Here is a 23,682-nt window from a genome sequence, read left to right as displayed (position 1 = left end):
AGCGCAACAGGAGAGTCACTGTGCGACAAATTGCAAGTGATCTTAATCAAGGAGCAACTGTGAACGTCTCTGAACGGACTGTTCGACGCACATTGCGCCGTAAAGGGTATGGAAGCAGACGACCTGTTTGTAAGCCTCTACTGCCTGCTTTAAATAAGCGCAGACGTCTCCAATTTGCAAAGCAGCACAAACATTGAACAGTAGATGACTGGAAGAGGGTCATGTGGTCCGATGAATCACGATTTCAAATGCATCGCGCAGATGGCAGGATGAGAATATGGAGAAAACAGCACGAAAACATGGACCCCATCTGCATTGCCACGACACTTCAAGCTGGTGGTGGCAACGTTATGGTAAGGGGAATGTTCTCTTGGTATTGTATGGGTCCTTTAATTCCTGCACTACAACGCCTTAATGATGCCCAAGGGTATTTAAGTATCATCGCAGATCAAGTACATCCATTTATGTCAATGGTGTACTCTGGGGGGATGGATACTTCCAACAGGACAACGCTCCTTGTCGTAAAGCTGGCATTGTCCTCAGATTGTTCGAAGAGCATGACGGAGAATTTAACTTGCTTCGTTGGCCAGCACAATCCTTAGATCTCAATCCAATTGAGAATTTGTGGGATGAAATTGAACGGGCCCTCAGACAGATGGATCCAGTACCATCAAATTTGCAGGAATTGGCAAGAGCAGTTCAGCGAGCATGGTCTGGCATACCTTCTACCACCTACCAACACCTCATAGAATCCATGCCCAGACGAATTAAGGCAGTAATACGCGCCAAAGGTGGCCCAACAGCGTACTGAAGGGGTGGTCATAATAATTTGGCCACTCAGTGTATATATTATTTGGTTAGGTGGTTAAAATTAAGCTGTCATTACTCAGAGGCCCGCAGTTCCGGTTCCGGATGAAACTTCAAATGCAGTTATGTTGATATATGCAGTTATGTTGACAAAAAAATAATTTGAAATTTCTTCGAGGGATGGCGCTGCCCGGCTAAAGAGATTTGCAAAAATGAGGAGCACGTGTAAAAGTGTTATTTTAATTAAAAGTGTAAATTATAATTTTTCATATTTGACCAGTGAGAAATTGAACTTTTTTGGTTACAAAAAATAGTTATTTGGACCAACCTATAATTTCGCGTTTCTTTCGCAACCTATTTTAAAAGTGCACTTTCCTAAATGGCGGGTAACGAACAGTGAAAAGTATTTCATAACTTATTTTATTTCAAAATGCCGGAAGATTTTATTTCGTTTTTAAACTTTTCAATTAATTCCCCAATGAAATCTGTTTCTATTTCTTCTCAGTATGGTGGGGGACGCACTTAAATTTGCTAGTAAAAATTTATTTTCGCAGTATCATTATTTTGTTTAAAATATTTAACAATTTTTATATTTTCTTCAAAAAGTACTTAATTCTTCACATCATACCAGAAATTTTCCATATTTTCAATGAATCTCGAGAAAAAATTTTTATAATTTTTTAAGGCGCAATTTAAGTATTAAGGCTCCCATTTTCATTTTTATTAAAATGTGTACCTTAAATAGATTTTTATATCTTTTATCGCTAGTTAAAAAAAATTTCTTAAAAACTGAAATCTAGTTTTAATAAAAAATAAGCCAAAATCTTTTAATCTGAATTACTTCCGGTTCGGCTGACCACCCAACCAGAGCAACTGCTCCTGAGATAAGCACTGAAGGCCTTGACCCTCTATGGTGGGTCGTGGCACTGAGTTTATTATAGTTAGAGGAAAATTAAAATATACATATTTATTAAAACAGGAATTGGGATCAGTGGTGGAAAAATTACTTTCAATAAAATATACTCAACTAAAAATTAGTTACCACTTTTTTTTACCATTAGATAACATTTTATTACAGAGTAGAGCAATCTTGATCGAAAGCTAAGTTTCAAATCTGGCATAAATTATCCGGAGTCCACTTAATAAAGTGTTAACTGAACATTAAGAGTTGTAATTATTTTTTTAAGTGGTGCTTGGGGGCTATCTCTCACTCAAGCATCAACTCTATCGTCACAAAGCTTCCATACGATTTGTTATGAGTTGCGCGCATGAACCCAAAACTCTATTTAAAAAGTAACTGAGAGAAATTTATCATGTATATCTGAGAACTGAATCCGTAGTGGTTGCAAAGTAAATAAGACAAGCCAAACATATTCATAAATTTAAAAAAAATTTAGACACATATTTGTTACCACTTTCTTATTTTTACTAGTTTTTCAATTAAACGGCTCTTTTGTAAACTGATTTATCTTCATAGTGATCTGATAGGACTAGCTATAAAAACCGTGTGGAGGCTTTCAGTTATAGGAGGCGTTGACTGAGCTGTCATTGTGAAGAACTAGGGTTTGATCCCTGGTGGCGACTTGAAGCCCAATCAGCATTCGCCTTCCATGTGGATGCTCAAGACGGATAGGAAAATTTCCAAACATATTTTTGGCAAATGATGTTTTTATAATTAATTACCAATTAAAATTTAAAGAATGAATTTAATTTAAACATAGTTAAAAAATTAAAAATAAAAATACAGAAACTTAAATGAAATTAAGATTATTGGATAGCCATGCTTCACCAACCAGCGTACGAGGGAAAATGATCTGTAGCCTTGGTTGCTGGTAGAAGACTTGTTTCTTAACATGAGCACTGCAAGTTGAAGCGCAATTGCCTTTCGTATCACCAAGTATAGTTCGTTCACCAGGAGTTGGCACTTGGCTCCACCTCCTTGGACCCAGAGTTCATTTCAGCCAACGCCTCCTATAACTGAAAGCCTCCACACGGTTTTTTAACGGTAGTCCGATCAGACCACTGTGAAGGATATCCACTTACCGAACGAGTCACTTAATACAGAATATAGTTAAAAAAAGAAAGTGGTAGCAAATATATGACTAAAAATTTACTTTATTTATGAATATTATTGGCTTGCCTTATTCACTTGTCAACCGCTACAGATTCAATTCTCAAATATATAAGATAAATTTCTCTCAATTACTTTTAAAAAAGAATTTGGATTCACGCGCACAACAGGTTCACTTTTTAAATAGTCTACGCGGACTACTTATTAAAAACCATGTGGAGGCTTTCTGATGTAGGAGGTAGTGGTGAGGCCAAATATATCAAGAAAACGAAAATCCGAAAATTTAGCTTAAAATTCCAGATGGCGCTATAAGAATCCTTTTAACCCATTGAAATCCGAATAATTTGAATACTGGATTATGAAAAAAAAAAACAAATTTAAAACTTGTAGCAAGTTTTTGATGAAAGACAATTTTGTAAAATTTATTTTGTCGATCGACTCCAGATTTTAGTTGCCTATATGCGAGATACCTGAAATAAAGTACCGCTGTTTGAGAAATTTTAGATTATTTGTATGTGTTGGTGAGAAAAACAGAGCTTGTATTTATTTTTTCTGAATCCAAGATAACACAGCGAGATGTAACTCTTGCTAACACTAGAGGTGAAAAACGGTGCAATTTGCAAATCCGGTACTATTTGGCACTTGCTTGAAGTTACATGTACTTGACTTTATATGTGAAACCACGCAATTCGAGCTCCTGTGCTTATTTCTGCAATATAACAGAGTTGCCAACTTGCTTCAGTCGTCTTCGCTTCTAATGACAGGTACTAAACTTTTACGTTGATCAATAAATTTTCACCCCGGATGCCCCCGCTAGGGGGCGGGACGGGGCTGAGCTTTGAATACTAAACTTTTACGTCCTGTTGCTTCTTAAGTGTTGCTCATTTAATGTCACCCAGTATTCAGCAGCCACACACAATAGAGGACAACACATATCTATGACCGGAGCGGGATTCGAACCCTAAGACATTGGCTTCGCAGTCCGGCCCGCTAACCGCTCGGCCATGGTAGAATGGTAGAAATCATATAAATCTCGGTGCGCTGCCGCGAAGCTGCATTAACCGATTCATCTGTAGTATAAATCGATGATGAGCCGCTCGGCTACCTGGCCGGCCAACTAGCTTCACGTTGGAAAAATATATTTTCCAGTGGTAAAGAAATTTACATAAATGTTAGTTTAGTATTTTTAATTGTAAGTGATTTTTCTACCACTACATATTAAGAATTCAAAAAATCACATGAATAGTAATTTTAATGCTACTGCATTAAAATTACTATTCATGTGATTTTCCCTCTGTGTGAGTGACCCTCTGGCAACACTTTTAAAAAATAAGCGTAATTTTTCTTATTCCAGAAATATTACTATTTAATTTGCTGCAAATTTAATAACAAATTTGCAGACCGTGGAGCATTTGGCATTTATGATACAACCTATACAATATAATAAATACTATACAGAATAGGTGGCAGTTGGTGGCTGGCACAGTCTGCTGTGCGGCTCAACTAATGATTTAGATCGTAATACTATGATAGCTATTTTTTCTTTTTATTGAAATTTATTCTGACTTCATAACGGGAAATAAAAAAACAAGCTTTGGGAGCAAAAGTTTTATTTCTCCTCTAAAATATCGAAATTCGCCTGGAAAATTTGTCTTCCTCGCACAACACAGATTATAAAAAGTCAAACTTGCATGCTTCTATAACAATTATGAGTCGTTGTCTTTTTGCAAAGGAATATCCAAACAGAAGCTTAAATGCCAATAATTTATTTTCAGTTACACAGCTGTTAACTTGTGTTTTGAAGTTTTATGTTGAAGTCACTCTTAACTCATTAGAATCCGTTCTGTTTAAACACCGGACTAAGAGGAAAATGCGAAAATAGAAGTTTTTTATTAAAGTTTTTTGATTAAAGATGATAGTTTTATTTCTTTTATGTATGCGACTGCTTTAGTTGCCTAAACATGAGATACCTCGAACAAATTGCCTTCGAATGCGAAATTTTGAACTATTTATAGGTATTGGTGGTAAAAAAAAGCATGCAAATAAATTTACTATATCCAGAATTTCACAGGAGGACGCAAATTTTGCTAACACAAGTGCTAAGAAAGAACCTTAAAGCAAATGCACCCCTGGTACTATTTGAACCAATATGCCGAGAATGCAGAGATGCCAACTTGATCCGCTTTGTAAAACTGTATTTTCTAATGGTAGCGAAATTTAAGTTATTTTTAGTTTTGAATTTTTCATTTTAAGTAATTTTTTCACCACCAAATATCAAAAATTATGAGCATCATGTAAAATGCTACGTTATACCATTAATTTCCTGTTTACTCTTTTAAAAAAGTAAACTCTTTTTAGTAAATTGAATGAATTTTGATATATAATTCGCTACCACTTTATTACAACTATGCCAGAAAGTGGAGCAGTTGGCATCCCTGAGAATGTTAGCTGCATGTACTTGAACTTATATGTGAAAACGCAGAAGTCTTTTTTACGTATATAAATATATATATATATATATATATATATATATATATATATATATATATATATATATTAGTGTTGTCGTGTATTCTAGCATTACCAGTTTACAAATAAAATTTTTCACATCAAATTAAGACCCAAACTTTCAGATTTGTTTCTTACTATAAATGCGTGGTAAATGTTAAAGAAAAGCAATATACGTTGCTTGTAGATTTAAAATATTAATTCGGTACCTTGGGAAACACACAATAAGAAATTTATATAATTACCGGGGATGCGAACTGCTCCACTTTCTGGAATAGTTTTAATAAAGTGGTAGTAAATTATATAGTAAAATTCGTTAAAGAAGGATAGTTACATACCTGCCAACTTTTAATCCCTTCCATTATGATTTTTCCCAGTGGTATTAAAAAGCAATTAAAATTTCAATTTTAAGCAACAAATACATTTTTTTTTGAAAAAGCTTAAGCTGACAACTATGATAATAACACATATTTATATATATGATTAATTTTTTTTAAGAATATTGGTGATCAAAATCATTTAAAAATTAAGTTTATTAAAGAAAAATTAGTATATATTTACTACCACTTTAAATATGAAAATAAAATTTTACGCCCAATGCGTAAAAGTTGGCAGGTATGTAGTTACGCCTACATTTTAATAGAGTAACGAGTAGATAGAAGCAGCGTTGCATTTTATATGATGTTTATAATTTTTGATATTTAGTGGTGAAAAAATTACTTAAAATGAAAAATACTGAACTAAAAGTAACTTTAATTTCGCTACCACTCGAAAATACTATTTTACAAAGTGGAGCAAGTTGGCATCTCTGCATCACGTTAACACGTTGACTGCTATGCTACCCATATTCGAGTTACAGCAAAGTCGCTACCCTTCGCAATCTGAGGGAATTTCAGGACCAGATACTTCAGACTACCTATCAGCACCTTGTGGAATCAATGCCACGGCGGGTGCTAGCAGTTTTAAGAGCTAAAGGTTGTCCAACATGTTATTAGCAGGGTGGTCATAATGTAATGGCTCTTCGGTGTATTATATTGGTGAATAATGTATGTATTTCTAATTTCTTTTAAATTAGATTGCAAAATGAGATAATGATATTTTTTGTTTTTATCTAAACAAAACATTAAGATTTTTCTACACAAAAGATAAGAAGGGGGTGTAAACAACTACGCTTTTTGCAAATATTTTATAAAGTGGCAGAGGTCTTCCTGAGTTTTTATAGTTTTGCCAAGATTTTTAAAGCCTTATTTTGGTGTCCAAACGCTTGTGTGTCCTTAAACGCTTGTGTGTCCAAAAATAATTCTATGCTAAAAAAAATTTTTTTTAATAATTTTTTTATTTTATTTATTATTATTGTTTTAATAATCGAAAAAATTTAAATTGCATGTCCCACAATTTCTTACCTAATTTCACTGAATATATGCTAAATGAAGAAGAAGATTAAATTTGAGCAAAATCAGTCGAATAGTTCCTGAGAAAATAAATATCTGACTTATTAAAATTTATTTCTCAGCAAAAATTTTACCGGGTGCGAATCCCAGCGATGGCTGGTAGATACGAATTACACATCTGGCATGCTCCGACTGCAATGCTGAGTAAAATATCTTCAGTGATAGACGAATCTAGGGTTAAAGTCCCCTTCCCATCAGGATAATTGTGGGAGGTCTTCGTGGTTTTTCTCTCCATGTAACGCACATACGGGTTAAGTCCTTAAAAAAAGTCCTCCACGAAGGCAAATTTTTCCCGATTCTTGATCCAGGAATTCCCTTGTGTTCTGGATTGGGTTCAAAATTTCACGGCTGCGGAGTTGAGCATTGGTAGTCGTGAACATAAAATAGGACCGGCTGCTCAACGATAGTTATATCTATAAAAAAAAATTAGAAAAAAAAAATTAAATAAAAAAAACTTTTATTACTTTAGGCGGATCATCGAGTTTCTTCTCAAGGAGCTAATTGTATTGTACTTTATTTTGATTGGACTATTTTTCTGGATTGAATTTTTGTTACTCCAAGAATTGTAAATGCTAAGTCTATTACTTACAAAGGTTTATCGCTCAAAATCTTTTTCTTCTTAGTAACATTTAAAGAAAGAAATTAAAATGGGCATGGCTGTCACTTTTATCATTAAAAGAAATAAAAAACATGGCAACTAAGTATGGTTATAAACAAACAAGCTGTCCCACCCTTTTCCTTAACTAGAGTGAGAAAATATATCTCATTGTTTAAAGGAGAAATGTCCGTATGAAGTGTGCATATCATAGCAGTCACGACTAGAGTTATCTGTTATTTTTTTTTCCTACGGCACTTGTGCTTGGAGTGATAGGGCGAATAAAAAATTGTCCCATTTCCGAAAATATCGCCTGACAACCCTGCACGCGATATTTGAGTTACACTTAATGATTGTATTGACTGGGGATGACGGATCGATCCCATTTGTGTTTGCAGAAGATAAACCTTTTTTCTCCTCACTGAATAGCCCTCATTCTAATTGCAGGCTGAAATTTAACTAAATTTCGAGATTCTTAGCAATTTCTGATTTCTTTTCCGGTTTTTTATTCATTCGATTCCAGGTTTTTTTTTATATCCAGAATTTATGAAGCTGAAGATATTAGTAGTTTTTGTTATCTGTTAACTTCGGTTTGAGCACTTTATTGCTGAATGTTTAAATTAAAGATAAAAACTTTTATAGTTTTATAAAAAAGACGGAGTTTATGCTTTAATAATACGCTTTTTAGTGGATACTTAATTTGAGATTTTTTTATATATTATATGTAATTTAATCTGGAGTGTTTTATTTATGGAGGAAATTTTTTGCTCTGTAAATGTTCGTTCAATTGCTGTATAAAGATTAACTAACTAGACGTTGAAATGCTTTTGCAAGTCATTGTAAAAGAATTTTTTCAAACTAATTTTCATTAAAATTATAAAAAAATTACGAAAAATGTGGCAACTCTTTTATAAGTGATGCCTTTTTTGCAGTTTAAACTTCTGTTAAATTTTTGTTCATAGATTTACTAACTAGATGTCTATATGGCTTTGAAAGGTATTTCAGAATAAAATTTAAACTAACTTGTATTTCAGTAAGTGATATTTTTCACCTGTAAATGTTTGCAAAATTTCAGTATGTATCTTAACTAACTAATCGTTGAAATGTATTTTCAAGAAAACGATAATTTTTTAGAATAATTCTTAGTGAAATCATTAAAATATAACGTAGTGGAAGTAAAACAACAATTAAAGTTAGAAATATTTTCTAAAACTTCAACTACTCAAACATTTAAGAGCAAAATAAGCTTACAAATAGAACATATCTACATATACAACTATTGATGTGTCATGGTAGGTTTAAAATTTTCTTGAAACATAAAATTGAAGATTTAAAACGTCAAAACGCTATAACGTTGCTACCACTAAGAATTTCTCTTTTCTCAACGGCACTGCCAGTTAACAGTTATGGTAGCGTTTGGAAGTTTTAGCTTTCTAGTAGTCATTGTTGAATAAGGTCTTGAAAAACAGTCGACATTGCACCGATAAGAGTTATCTCATTTATATATGCATACCTGCCAATTTTTACGCATTTGGCGTAAAATTTAATTTCTATATTTGAAGTAGTAGTAAAATTTATGCTTTCTATATATTCTCTTCTATATATTGCTTTCTATATATTCTCTCATCTCGAACGTATATAATCTGTGAGTTACAAACATTGTGGTTTGCTGTCTTTGAAGTTGCTAATAAGCAGAAATGCCAGTTGACTTCACCGCCTACATCCGAAAGCCTACACGTGGTTTTTTTATAAGTAGTCTGCGAAAGCTGTTTAAAGAGTGAACTATAGTTCGTTCACCAGGAGTTGGCACTTGGCTCCACCTCCTCGGACGCAGAGTTCATTTCAGCGCGGGAGAGTAAGGCTGAAAACTAGGTGCTTTTGCTTTCCTCAGTGAAATAGATATCCCACAATTACAAATTGATAATTTGTAAGCTACAAATCGTTTGCGGTCGCCCCCTTTTACATGGTGGACGCTAGAGGAAGGGGATTGAACGGCGAGAGGACCACTCGTCTGGTCAGCAGAAGGGGAGATAAGGAGTGATAGATTTATGAGGAATTAGAATGCAGAACGCCTTATCTTAACAATTTGTTCTTGTGGAATATAACATTTCTTTCAATTTGTTTTTGTGGTATATCTATTTCATTGAGGGACGAAAAAGTTTCTACTTGCGACCTTGCTCTCAGCCTAAGAGGAAAAACAATTCCCCCCTTGAAATCGAGATAACCTCTAATGCGAGCAAAGTCTCCACACGGTTTTTTATAGGTAGTCCAATCAGACCACTATGGAGGCAAACCAGTTTCAAAAGAGCCCTTTAATAGAAAATCTAGTAAAAATAAAAAAGTGGTAGCCAATATATGTCTAAAAATTTGTTTATATTTTGAATATGAATAGTTTGTCTTATTTACTTGTCTACCACTACAGATTCAATTCTCAAATATATATGACAAATTCCTCTCAGTCACTTTTAAAATAGAATTTGGTTTCATGCGCTCAAACTGTTCACTTTTTAAATAGTCTGCGCAGACTACTTATAAGAAACCGTGTGATGGTTTTCTGACGTGGATGGTGATGGCCAAACACAAGCAGTGAATTCTTTTTCAGTCACTTACTTCGCTTTGCCATCAGCTATTACACCTTTCGCTATTCTAGCTAATTTATATTTAAAAACTTTTTCCCAGCAAAATATCTCAAAAAGAACAAACTATTCAATAAAAAGAGAGTAATATCAACAAGTTTATAAAAAAGAATGCACAGTTTCAAAATGTGCACATGAAGATTACGAAGTAAATATTTTTGTCATACGTTCGCCAAATAGCAGCCTTGTTCACATCCCTCTCCCCAAAATAGCGAAATAGTATCATCCGATACCACGTGATGAAGGCGGAGCCAAGTGCCAACTCCTGGTGAAGGAACGATAGTTGCGCGCATGAACCTAAATTCCATTTTAATGGTTCTTGAGAGAAATATATTATATATATTTGAGAATTGAATTTGTTGTGATTGACAAGTAAATAAGACAAATCAATCATATGCATAAATTAAACAGATTTTAGAGATATATTTGCCACCACTTTCTTATTTTTACTAGGTTTTCTATTTAATGGCTCTTTCGTAAACGGGTTTATCCTTATAGTGGTCTGATTGGACTACCTATAAGAAACAGTTGGCATCTCTGTGTATATAAATAAAACTATTTTAGTGTGTTCTATATTGCATTAATTTCTTCAAACCATTTTAGTAACGATAATAATATAAAAATATTAAAAATTTACTCGAATTATGTGTTTCTAATAATTTTGACTTCGCCGGCCGCCGGTGAGCCCGTCGTGCTACGAACAAACTCAGTGGCGGTCACCGGTGACTCCCATGGCATTCAACGTGTTAATAAAATTTTGATTATATTTTAGTCCTCCGAGTGAACCTTAAATTTGACAGCTTTGGTTTAAGTCCAATTTATAAAACGGGAATTACTACAGAAAGTCCACCCCCCCCCCTCCAAAAAAAAAGAATGAAATCTAAACAAATTAGATTGAGACGCAAAGGTCTTTATAAACTCTAAATGACCAAACTTTATCTTTAATTTAATATTTGATTTTAAGCTACTTTTTCACACTTGATTATTGATCATTTTTACCTTTTTTTCTGTTTCTTCATCTTTGATGTGAACTGTTGAAATTTGATGGGTTAATTTCGCAATAAATCCAATCGGTAAAAAAAAAATAATAATAATAATAATTTTAGACTCATGAAAACCCTCCAATAAAGCATTTTAAACTATATTTTTACCTTAAAATAATTCATCGATGGATTCAAACTAACGTCTTATATCCTATTATCAAAATATCTTAAGTCTGGTGTATTTCATTTTCTAGTAAATAAAAAATTACGCTTGCATCCTAACAGTAACATTTACGATATTCTCGCCCATTTCAATGAAGTATTTCAGACAATACATGCTAGAATATAGAAGCATGCAGGTTTGACTAGATCAATCCATTCCTCATTTCTTTCTGAATAAATAATTATAGCTAGTTCACCAATAATGATTCCAAAGAACTGTAAATCACTTGCGCTTCTCTATATTTATGAATTATGGCCTATAATCAGAATACGTGACAACAATGGTAAATACACCGACACCTGCGAAATCTAAACTGTTAGCTTCTTTCTTAATAGATATGGGCGGAACAGTAAAAAGACTAAACGTTGGGGAGGACAGAGGATTCCCTTACTCCCACGGACCATGTAAAACGATGGGCAATTGGTAAATTTGGGACTGGACACATGGGGGACTCCCTATGATAATCTAGTAATGCATTAAAATTTGATTAATCAATCACCCGTTTCTGAGTTATTTATCTGCTTTGTTCATATTGATTTGTCTTATGTGAGATTACGGTAAAATCACGAAAAAATGTTTAGTAACGCATGGCAATGATAAATATTTGTCAAAATGACGTTAGTGTTTATTGATTTAAAAAGAAAGAAAAACGCTTTCAAAAATTGAAGATTTTTTTTTTATCAAAGTTTTAACTTAATCAATAATAAAAATTTGCATGTTCAAGTTATCTGATGACTTTTAATGTGAGAAAATAAGTACTTCGTTGTAAATATGTAAATGTTGTCTAGGATAATGTAGTATAGCATTAAATTTTGATTAATTAATCATCCGTTTCTGAGTTATTTATCTGCTTTGTTTATATTTATTTGTCGTATGTGATGAAGTAAAATCGTGAAAAAATTTATGATTATTATTAACAAAGATAAATATTCGTCAAAATGATATTACTGTTTATTGATTTAAGAAGAAAAAAAACGTGTTGCTAAGTTTTAACTTAATTATTAAAAAAATTTGTCTGTCCAAATTGTCTTATAAATTTTAACTTAAGGAAACTACTATTTCGTTTTAAATTTTTCGCGTTTTAACGCTAGATGTCTTTTTAACTCATAATACAACATGTTGTTAAATTGGCCTTTATAAAAGAGTTTCAATTATTTAATTGGCCGAAGCAGCTTTGTTGGCAGGGAGCTGGACTCACATTCGTGAGAATAGAAGTTCGAATCCAGCTCGCCGAGGGCCTCCCGTGTAGTAAATGGTTAATAGTGCACGTTAAATCTGTCGGATCACAAGGTCCTCCTTGTCCCCATAACAAATGACACTGAGGGATGGATGAATGGGTCCACCCTATAAACGGGTATGACGTATGGGTGTGGCACCATTCTTGCCAAAGATGACGCCTCTGGAAAACAAGAACAATCGAATTCTTTGCCCTAATGGCCTACAACAACAATTATTTGATGACGGGTAGACCCATTAAATCTCGATCACTGCCAGCCGAGTGGAAGTGGGTATACTATATATTTCTTTGAAGAGTGGTAATCTATAAAGATAAAATGTAACTTAAATTTTCTTATTTCAGCAAATATTTTAGGTTTCAAATTTTACAAGTTTATTAAAAAAAATATGCTATCGATCCTTTAAAATATAACATATTATCACATTTTCTTCAAAAATAGTCACATGATAACATGCATCTAGCCATCACTTGATCCGTTTTATTGGCACGAAATGTAGGGAATCATTTCGTATGACGATATTGCGTGATTAGTAACTAAAGTGTTAAAAGCAATTTTAGGAAATTAAGAATATTACAATATAACAAATTTTGTTACCACAACAAAAAAAATGAGCACAATGAGGAGCACTCCCTGTATGATTCTTGCGAAGCACAGTCCTGCATCATATTTACAGTTTCAGTATTAACGTTTTGCTTTCGGCACTGAGCATAATGAAGCTATTCGGGTCCACTTATTATACCAGCCGTAAGCGATAGGGTAAAATATCTGTACTGGACTTTCAGAAATGACAAGATGCTGGTGGAACATTAACAACATATCTAGTAGTAAGTAGTAAAAACATTACTTTTTCTTAATCTTTTTTTAGTAGAAGTAAACTATTTAAAATAACTAGTTATGAGCTATATCATGTATAACTTTTTTTTTTCATATAATTTTCATGTGTAAATATTTTTGATAATAAGTATCGTTAATAAGTAGTTAGAGTCAGGAATAGTTTTCTTCTACATAAATAAAGGCAAAAGTGATTTATTTTTACAACACCATTTAATATTTATAAAAATGATCATGGCTGTCACTTTTCCAAGAAACAATTTCATAAGACTGACAGCCCTCATAATAACTTGTTCAGGCCCAGGGTAAGCCTCAGTGCACCTCACCAAACACAGGATACACATAACCTTGAAAACTTGAAGTGTAGTGACGAATTGTTCTCAAGAGTGTTAAGAATTTCATGAAGTTTAATTTAAACTTCATTAACCCTTTCGGGCCGACTGTCACAAATATGTGCCACCATAAAACTGTATCAATCAGGGTAAAAAGATAAAACTGGTAATCAAAGTAATTCTTTACCCGTTTATTTGTGGGCGGAGTTATAATTGTTTGATTTATTTAATTCACCATTACTTTGTTCAAAATAAAACTATTTAGTTATACTTTGAATTAACATTGATTATATATATGATCAATCTAACAATAATTAAAGTAAAAGCAAAGTAAGTCTGTCAAATAAGAAACGACTACATTTAAGTTACCGTTTTTTATTTAATTACAACTTGATTCTGATTTTGTACGAATGCTTTTCAGAATCAACCGTCCCCAAGGGGTTAAAAGAGTTTTTTAAGTTTTCACATTATGTTAACTCCTTGGGGATGGGTGATTCTTAAAAGCATTCGTACAAAATCAGAATCAGGATGTAACTAAATAAAAAACGGTAGCTTAAATGCAGGCGTTGCTAATTTAATAGACTTACTTTGCTTTTACTTTAATTATTGTTAGTTTAATCATGTATATAATCAATGTTAATTCAAAGTATAACTAAATAGTTTTATTTTGAACTAAGTAATGGTAACTAAAATAAATCAAAAAGTTATAACCCCGCCCACAAATAAACTGCTAAAGAATTACTTTGATTACCAGTTTTATCTTTTTACCCTGGTTGATAAGCTTTTACAGAGATGCCAACTTGCTCCAGACAGCAAATGAATATTTTAAAGTGGTAGTTTATCAATTGTGATTCTTGGTTTAATAAGTAGATTTTTATCCACCACTATTTCTAAATAATTCATAGTCTTATATAATTCACCGCATTATAGTAGTTATGTCATGCTATGCCGTTTTAAAAGCTAGCAAAAATAGTCAAATATTTGCAAATTTTTGTTTGCATCTATTTACCGCTTTGTTAATTATTTAGGCGTGCCCGTAGCAGTTGGCATCTCTGCTTTTATGCTGGCACGTATTTGTGACAGTCGGTGCGAAAGGGTTAAACAAAATAAAAATAATTTTAGCACATATGAATGCTACAAAGTATTAAATCTATCGGAAAATTCTGTCCTTGAAAGTACGCTCCCTTTTCTACGAGGGTACAAAAGTTGCCTTTATCAAAAATGTGCAGGGCAAATCCCAGCGGTTACTGCTTGATTCGAATTCTGCTTCCGGTTCGCACCGACCACAGTGTTGACTTAAAATATCCTCAGTGGTAGTCTGACAGTTGGAAGTTTACATGGTTTTCCTCCAAACGTAACTGGAATGCGTAAGTTCCTTAAAAAAAGTCCTCATTGAAGACTAATTGTCCTAATGCCGCATTCATGAATTTCCTTGTCCTCATGATTAAGATCAAAATTACATGGCTACAGGGTTAAGCATTCATAATCGTAAACTCAGAATTGGGTCGGCAGGATCAAAATAAGATTAAGTACTAAGATAAGTAAGAAATGTCCTTACCGTAAACACGCATTTCGTCTTCTGATTTTGCTGTTTTGAAAGAAGGTGCTTCTCCTGAAACTTCACAGCCATACAGGCCCTCAGTGTCTAAGCTGGTTGACGTCAGGAGAACATGACTGCTGTTTGATCTTTCAAGCTAAAACAGAATTTAAAAACGATTATGAAAATCTTATTAATTGTCAACTTCCTTAAATTATCTATAATATTACCTTGCGCACATGCATTTTCGGGCCCATCCTTGGTAAGTAACAAATTAAATGCACTTCAGTACTGCAGTAAGAACGCACTTTATACAAACCCCTCTATCTACGCTTTTACCTCAATTTGCGCTTTTGGTTTCATATTTGGCAATCTGGCAATCTTGTTACGAAAATATTTTAAATCATTCTTGAAAAATTTCCCGCTCATGTAAGTTCATTTGAATTCGCTACTCGCTTTATAGAGTTCATTTCATGTTTTATTCTGTTTTTTCTTTATATTTTATTTTCTGTTTTTACATAATATTTTTACCTATTGTGTTCGATTTTATTTGTTGCAATTTTTTTGTAAAAATTTCTTTGAGTGCTCCTCATACTATTGTATTGATATATTTTGCTTTGGCTATTTTGATACAATAATAGAAAGCACTCCTTTTTGCGAATATAATGGTGTGAGCTGATGAAAAGATTATATGTTTTATTTTCCGGATTTTTATAAATTTTTTTTCCTTTTTTTCGGATTTTTTTTCACGGTTTCTTGTTGTTTTTATTATTATTTTTCTTTTTCCCTTTTTTTCATTGATCTGTAATTTTTTCCACGTTTTCTCTGCATTTTAAACTTATTTTATGAGTTCTATTTACTTGCAGATTATGCGCAGTAAATAAATCTTATTGTTTTTCTTAATTTTCCTCGTGTTTTTTTTTTGTATCATTAATTGATAAACTTAAATATTTGCTTAAACTTTAAAACTTTAACAAATCTTGAAAAAATAGATTAAATTCAAATGATTTTTCAGATGGCTTTAAATAGTTTGCAAAAATAATAAATCGACAGTTTATATCAAGACAAAATATCATTTAAATTTATAAGATATGTCTAAAAAATGTATATTTATTTTTTATTGACGAACTGTTTAAAAAAAAAGTAATAATATATTGCAAACAAACCTGTCTTAATAATTTTTTTTTCATTCAGTAGATATTCCCTTTTCTCTTGTCAATTATATCGACAGTTAGCATTTTTTTTTCTTTTTATCTTTCTGAATATTTTGAATGCAGTTCTATTAAAGAGAATAAGGTAGTATTGATTTAGATATTTTCTGTGTCGAAAAACAAAGAACTTCTAATTGGAATATATTGGGCATGAATTGCGAACGATAAATTTGTAAAGAAGTCTTAAAGATATATATTTTGTTATGTAAATTGTTTTGAATGCAAAACTACTATAAAAAATTACATACAAAACTACAAAAATAAAATTATTAAAAATATTCTTTTATTCGGTCGTCTGGAAACATTGTGCTGATTTTCGATCTGCGGAGCTCCAAATTTCCGTCAAAAAAATTCTAGTGGTAGCGAATGACTTATCAAAGCAGTTTAAAGCTTTCTTTATATCACAACCTCTTCTATTCAGATTATTTTAATCTACGTAACTGCCAACTTGCATGGTAGTTGAGAAATAATTAGCCTTAGCAACATTAGCCTTTTGGTGTATTAAATCTGAAAAGTTTCAAACAAATTTTAAGCCACCATGACGAATCAAAAATTTAAAAAAAAATATGGAGATAAGATCTATTTGTTAGCTAATAATGCTTATAGATATCTTAATAGTTTTGTTGTTAGATATATCGTCCGATTGTGTTAGATACCTGATCCCTTAACGCTCAGATTTTTTGAAAAAAACCGTCGAAAAAAAATTTTTTTTTAATGTATAAAAGCACACTTTGGAACTTTGTCTTTTCTTTCAGCGGAAAATTTTGATGTACTGCGCTTTTGTTCCATGGAAAAAGGCTATATTCAGAGATGCCTACTGCTCCGGTCACGCCAAAATAATTAAATAAACGGTAAATAGCTACAAAGTAAATATTGCAAATATTTGACAATTTTTGCCTGCTTTTAAAAGGCATAGCATGACACAAGTATTGCCTATGCCTATGTGAGGTGGGTATCTAAGTATCGGCCCCGAAGGGGCCCTAACTCATTCATCTGAGTGGGGTAGCAGTGTGTGCAGCTAGAGCTCAAATCAAAGGGGTAAAATAAGTAGCAAAATTGCCTTAGTACGTAAACACAATGAATGAAAATAGAACTTGATTAGATAGGTACATATAAATATATTAAGTGAGGGGTATATACAAAATAAGAGTAGAATCGCAACTCCTGACCTGCCTCGCCTCCCCCCCGAAGGGCTTCATTGGTGCACAGGACAGGAACCTTGATTCAAGAAGTGAAAATATATACAACTATATACAAGATTAAGTGGCGAACCGTTTGGATAGCACGCCGTCTGAGAGGAAAAACACCGTTGCCGGGCTATATTTAAGATTTTCCCTGAGAAGTTCGAAATCAAAAATAGTATGGTAATTGCATGCGTTGCAGCGAGTTGCATCTTTGAAGAAGGCGGCGCATAAGAGTACGATATGTTCTTGTATGGTGTTAATTTTTAGGTCTTTCCTAATATCGCTCATGCGGAGTCTCCGGGGAGCCCCCGTGATTCTTCTTATCATTTTATTTTGTAGTATTTCAAGCTTGCGTTTTTGCGTGGGCGTCAGGGCGCTCCATGCGGGGGCAGCGTAACTGATTATAGGTCTAATGCATTGGAGGAATAATGTTCTCTTAGTTTTAAGAGCTAGCTTAGAGTCGTAGTTGATAATTGGTTTAAGTGAGTAGAATGCTCCGTTAGCTTTTGCGGATATATTCTTAATATGGAGGTTCCAGTTCATGTTGTGGGTGAGAGTTACCCCTAGGTAGGTAGCACTATTTACTACGGGAATTGTCTCGTTGAAGAGTAAGATATTGCTACTTTTGATCTTTTTCTTTTTTGATTTTCTCATAATGAGCAGTGAGGATTTGCTGGAGTTGATAGAGATTTTCCATTTTGCGCACCATTGTTCTATGCATGGGATGGTCTTCCTTAAGTTGCTTATAGCATTGTTGGGGTTTAGCGATTTGCTCAGGATCGCTGTATCATCAGCATAATATGCAGTACTAATATTACTCGAGTCATTAAAATTTGGAAAGTCTGCGGCATAAATGAGGTAGAGCGTTGGACCCAAGATTGAGCCCTGTGGAACTCCCGCATTAATGGATCTGATTGATGATTTAATTTCGTTAATTTTAATGTTGAATGACCTGTTCTTTAGGTAGTTGTTGATAATAAGAATCATGTCTTTAGGGATATTTTGTTTGATCATCTTGTAAATGAGTCCCTGGTGCCAGACGCGGTCAAATGCTTTGGCCACGTCCAGCATCAGGAGGGCAGTAGTCTCATTTTTATAGAAACTCTTGGATACTTCTTCAACTATCCTGACCAGTTGTTTGGTAGTGGAGAGATTATCTCTAAACCCGAATTGTTCGTTAGGTATGAAGGTGAGGTAGGGTTTGAGTCTATTTAGGATTGTCCTTTCGAAGATTTTAGAAAAGGCCTTCAGTAGACTAATCGGTCTGTAGCTATCCGGTTTTAGGAGGTTCTTCCCTTGTTTAGGGAAGAGGACAATCTGAGCATGTTTCCACTGTTGAGGGAAGTAGCAGATGTCTAGGCAAGCGTTCAGTATATTTTTCAGTTGTTCAACAATATTAGGGGGGAGGAATTTAATCATTACATTATTGATTTTGTCCGCCCCTGGGGCTTTGTTGTTATGAAATTTGTCGATGATCTTGTATAGCTCGTCAGTGGTGATCGGCTCGGTATCTTTGTTTGGTTTATTTGTGCTGATATAGTTATTATAAGTATCAATAATATTCGTCTCTGAGTTAATGTCCCTTGGCTCCTTATTTATAGAGAATTGGAGCTCCATCGTGTCAGCAAAGATTTCACTCTTATCACTGTCGGAGTAGGTTTTTCCATTGGGTCCGAGGAGAGGCATATTGGTTGTTTTAGGGCTTTTAAGAGCTTTAACCATCTTCCAGGCTGATTTATCCTGTACAGTGAGACTATCTACTTTCTCATCCCAGGTTTCCTTTTTAAAATCATAGATCTCTTTTTTGATCATTTTGGTGTAGCTATTTACTTGTGATTTAATAGTTGGATCTCGATTCCTTTGATAAGTTTTTCTCAGTTTGTTTTTAATTTTGATGAGGTATTTAATGTAGTATGGGAGCTTGTAATAGTCACTTCTGATTTCAGTCTTATAAGATGAGCCATTATATGCGTCTTGTATATCATTTGTGAGGTTTGTTATCTCATGATCTATATCTGACTCCGTGTTTAGGTTATTTGCCCGATTGGAACTATTTATGAGGCAGTTTGTATACGTGAGCCAATCAGTGGTGGTTTTTGTTCTGGTTTTATCTTGTTTCTTAAAGTTTGCAGTAACTAGGATGGGCAGATGATCGCTGCTAAGCTCAAAAACTGTACGTATAGTAAATGGGCTGTTAGAGTTCGTAATGAGAATATCTAAGATATCTTCTGAGTGGTAGGCATTTGTGGGCATAAAAGTCGGTCCCTCTGGAGCGTAGACCGTCAGGTTGAAATTTTTGACTTGTTTGTGGAGGTTTTTGCCTGGGGTGTTGTCCTTAGCGCAGCCCCAAATTCTATTTTTGGAGTTTAGGTCTCCTAGCACAATGCTCTCTAAGTGCGGGGGGAAGAGATCCTGTATATTTTTGTCCGTCAGGCAGTGTTTTGGGGGATTGTAAATGCTGGTGATTTTCAGTTTTCGATTGTTCTCTAGGTTGATAATTACTGAGACTTCTTCGAAACCGTCATGATTTGTGGAGCTGTATAGAGCAGCCGAGTAGTTTTTCCTGATAAATAGTGCGGCTCCACCTCCGCGGTAGGCGGTGCGATCGCACCTAAAAGTATTGAAATTTGGAAGGTTGATTTTATTACAGGGGTTAAGGTGAGTCTCTGAAACTGCACAGATATCTATGCTGTAGTCGTCTAAAAAGTTCAAAAATTCTCCTCTTTTGTTATTGAGACCATTAGCATTCCATGCCGCTATTATAGTTGGTTTGTAACTATTCGATCTACTGGCCATTATTTGCGGGGAAGTACTCAGGATCAGTTACAATTGGATTACTTCTAATTGTAGATATGAGATGCATGAAATTCGACTGGCTGAAAAGCGCATAAATGTCGGTGAGATCTTTGACTAGTTTTTTGGCCTGATCAATTTTGGGCTCTAAAAGGTTAATCTCTTCATTCTGAGACTGCTGCTTGAGAGCGTCGGCATATGATTTGTTTATATACATGTTATTCCTTGGCGGGGGTGGCCTCCTTGGCGCATTTCGATTTTGGGGATTACTAACATTGCTGGTTTTGTTATTTATTCTCTTCAACAGTGCGTCGTATTCGGGACATCCTTTGAAGTTTGCGGTATGGTCGCGTCCGCAATTCGCACATTTGGCTACAGTGTCTCTTGGTTTAGGGCAGTCTTTGGATGGGTGGCCTTCTCCACACTTAACGCATCTAACAGGGTAGTGGCATCCCGTTTGTGAGTGCATGAATCTCTGGCATTTATAGCATTGCATGGGGCCCTTGCCCCTGCCTCGATAGCTTTCTATGATTACGTTTGAGGTATTCAGTAGACTTTTAACAGCGTATATGTCCTTAGCATTTTCAGCATGTTTGTTAAGCGTGACTAAGAAAAGGGGGATTTTCTCTTTTTCGCCTCTAACTCTTTTAGTCAATTGAGTAACATTCATCACTGGATAATTTTCGTAAACAAGTTGGTTTTTTATATCTTCCGGGTCAGTGGTTTTATGAAGTCCTCTAATCACTACTTTTTGGGTTTTATCTTCTTCAAGATTATAAGTATGATAAGGCAAATTCATATCTTTTGCTTGTGCCGTAATGGCATTATGAGTGGCTTCCGATCTTGGTTTAATAATCGTTTTTCCGTTAGAGACTTTTCCTTCGAAGTCGGTAACATTTTTGTCTTTAAGTTTTTGGCAGAAATCTTTCCAATCGAGATCTTCTTGATCAATAACAATTGGGGGTATCCTGGCCACTTTCTTTGGTTTGATAAAATCATGTTTGCTTGGTTCAATATTAATGAGCTTATTTGGGATTTGCGCATTTTCCTCGTCGTCACTTTCTGAGGCTTTTTTGCGTTTTAGATTCTTAGCAGGTGCCTGATTTATCGGAGGGAAACTGCTGTATGAGTCCATTTGTTCAATTTCAGCTACCTCAGAGTTAGACTTGTCAGTCCAAGGTTCTACACTTTTATTGATTTTGTTTATGAGAACATTCTCAGCCATAGTTGCGATGACGGAATTTAGGGAGCCTAACTTCATCCCTGGAATTTTTTCCTCATAGAATTCATTTGCCACCCGTTTTTGATCAACAATATCTTGTATGGCGATATCAATTTCGCGGTCATTTTTAGAAAACTCGGGGTCAAGCAGATAGCCTATCAGATTTGAAACATTTTGAATAATCAGGTTATAAGCATCGCAGACGCCGAAGGCGATGGGTTGCTCAGCTAAATCATAGTGTTCTTTTATAGTTTTATCATAATCGTCGTCAATATTTATATTAGCGCTACCTAAGCAATTTTCCTCACAGTTGGGATGATTCCTAACATTGGAGCTAAGCTTGGGGGTAACTAAGTCATTAGGCCTAACTGGGACTTCGCCGTAAGCAACGGTACTATCCTCATTAGTATTTAAATTTGGAGGAGCAATATTATTCTCCGAGTAATCCATAATTAAATAGCAAATAAAGCCTAAACCTAACAAAGCCTAACACCTAACAAGGAGTCTAGTGCATACACTGGGCCCACCCAAATGAAAACAAACACCGGCTAGCAGCTTAGTTGTCACCGGGCAGTCATTCGGAACTTAAGGTATCCACTGCTAGCGCGATCAATACATTACCACTAACAGGAACAAAATTAAAGAGCTGAAATCAGCACAGGAACAGCAGGCGCCTACCGTAGAAACAGTCTTACTCTCAATTCAGAACATGTAACTAGGTGAACTGCATGACATCGATGCGGGGTTCGAATGCGATAGTGACACAAGTATTGAAAAGTGGTGTATTATATAAGCCTACGAATTATTTAGAAATAGTGGTGGATAAAAATCTACTAAATTAAATTTATTAAACCAAGAATTACAATTGATAAACTACCACATTAAAATATATTTGCTGTCCGGTGCAAGTGGGCATCTCTGCATATTTTATTCTTGAAAAAATAAATGTTATAGCTTACAATCCTATGTAAATGCTAAATTTCAGTAAAGCGATTTTTTTTCTTAGATTTCACATTGGTATTTTCAATTCTCTATTATATTCAAGGGTGAAATATTATAGCAGCATAAAATACAACGCCGCTTGAATTTTCTCGATTGTGCACAGTTTGGCCTGTTTAGCGCGCTCTAATTAACTAGAGCGCATAAGTTAAGGGGTTAATTGTTGTTTAACTATCACTTTGTAAAAACTCTTTCAACAAACGTGCAAGATATCAAGTATGGATTTAGTCTTGTCTTGCTTTTGGATCTGGTACTTTTGCCCTTATCCCATTCATCCTATAGTATTTGTCATTTTGCTTGGTTTCGTTGAGGTTAGTAGGTAATGCGACTGCTGTAGTTTGGCTTCAGCATGTATCAGACTCCTATATATGCAATAAGTTTCGAAATCTTTGTGGTGATAAAATAGACTTAACCCTTTCGGGAAGACTGTCACAAATAGGTGCGAGCGTAAAACCGTATCAATCAGGGTAAAAAGATAAAACTGGTGATCAAAGTATTTCTTTAGCAGTTTATTTGTGGGCGGAGTTATAATTGTTTGATTTATTTTATCCACCATTACTTTGTTCAAAATAAAACTATTTAGTTATACTTTGAATTAACATTGATTATATACATGATTAAACTAACAATAATTAAAGTAAAAGCAAAGGAAGTCTGTCAAATTAGCAACGACTACATTTAAGTTACCGTTTTTTATTCAATTACAACTTGATTCTGATTTTGTACGAATGTTTTTCTGAATCACCCGTCCCCAAGGGGTTAATAGCCGACTACAACATCACCAAAAGAATTTGACAACCACTAAACACAAGGCCGGGATAGCCTGATTGGAAGGGCACTGGATCCATGTCCATGAGTTCGTGGGTTCGATCCCAGCCGGGAGAAGACTCCCCGCTTCATAAAAGGTGACTGAAATGGTGTAAATGGTGATGCTCGTTAAATCTGTCGAGTCGTAAAGTTTTCCATGTTCCCATAAACAAATCAATACCTCTGGGGATACTGATCCAGGATTTTTCCTGTCTTTTGGATTGGTTCAAGATTTCAAGTCTACGGAGTTGAAC

The 23,682-nt window shown here is 34.4% G+C and overlaps 1 protein-coding gene across 1 annotated transcript in view; it reads right to left on the bottom strand.

Moving 5' to 3' along the window:
• The window catches only part of LOC107455861 (uncharacterized), a 259,904-nt gene that overhangs the window by 49,155 nt on the left and 187,067 nt on the right, over nt 1–23,682 (bottom strand). The window contains exon 3 of the mRNA XM_087155784.1: nt 15,234–15,369. Coding sequence (XP_087011910.1) covers nt 15,234–15,369 — 136 coding nt within the window. The remainder of the gene's footprint in view (nt 1–15,233; nt 15,370–23,682) is intronic.

Source organism: Parasteatoda tepidariorum, chromosome 12 (genome assembly GCF_982258835.1).
Source record: "Parasteatoda tepidariorum strain Cologne lab strain chromosome 12, Ptep-v5.0, whole genome shotgun sequence".
NCBI classification, from domain to species: domain Eukaryota; kingdom Metazoa; phylum Arthropoda; class Arachnida; order Araneae; family Theridiidae; genus Parasteatoda; species Parasteatoda tepidariorum.
The sequence above is the reverse complement of the archived record's forward strand: the minus strand, read 5'-3'. Positions and strand labels throughout refer to the sequence as shown.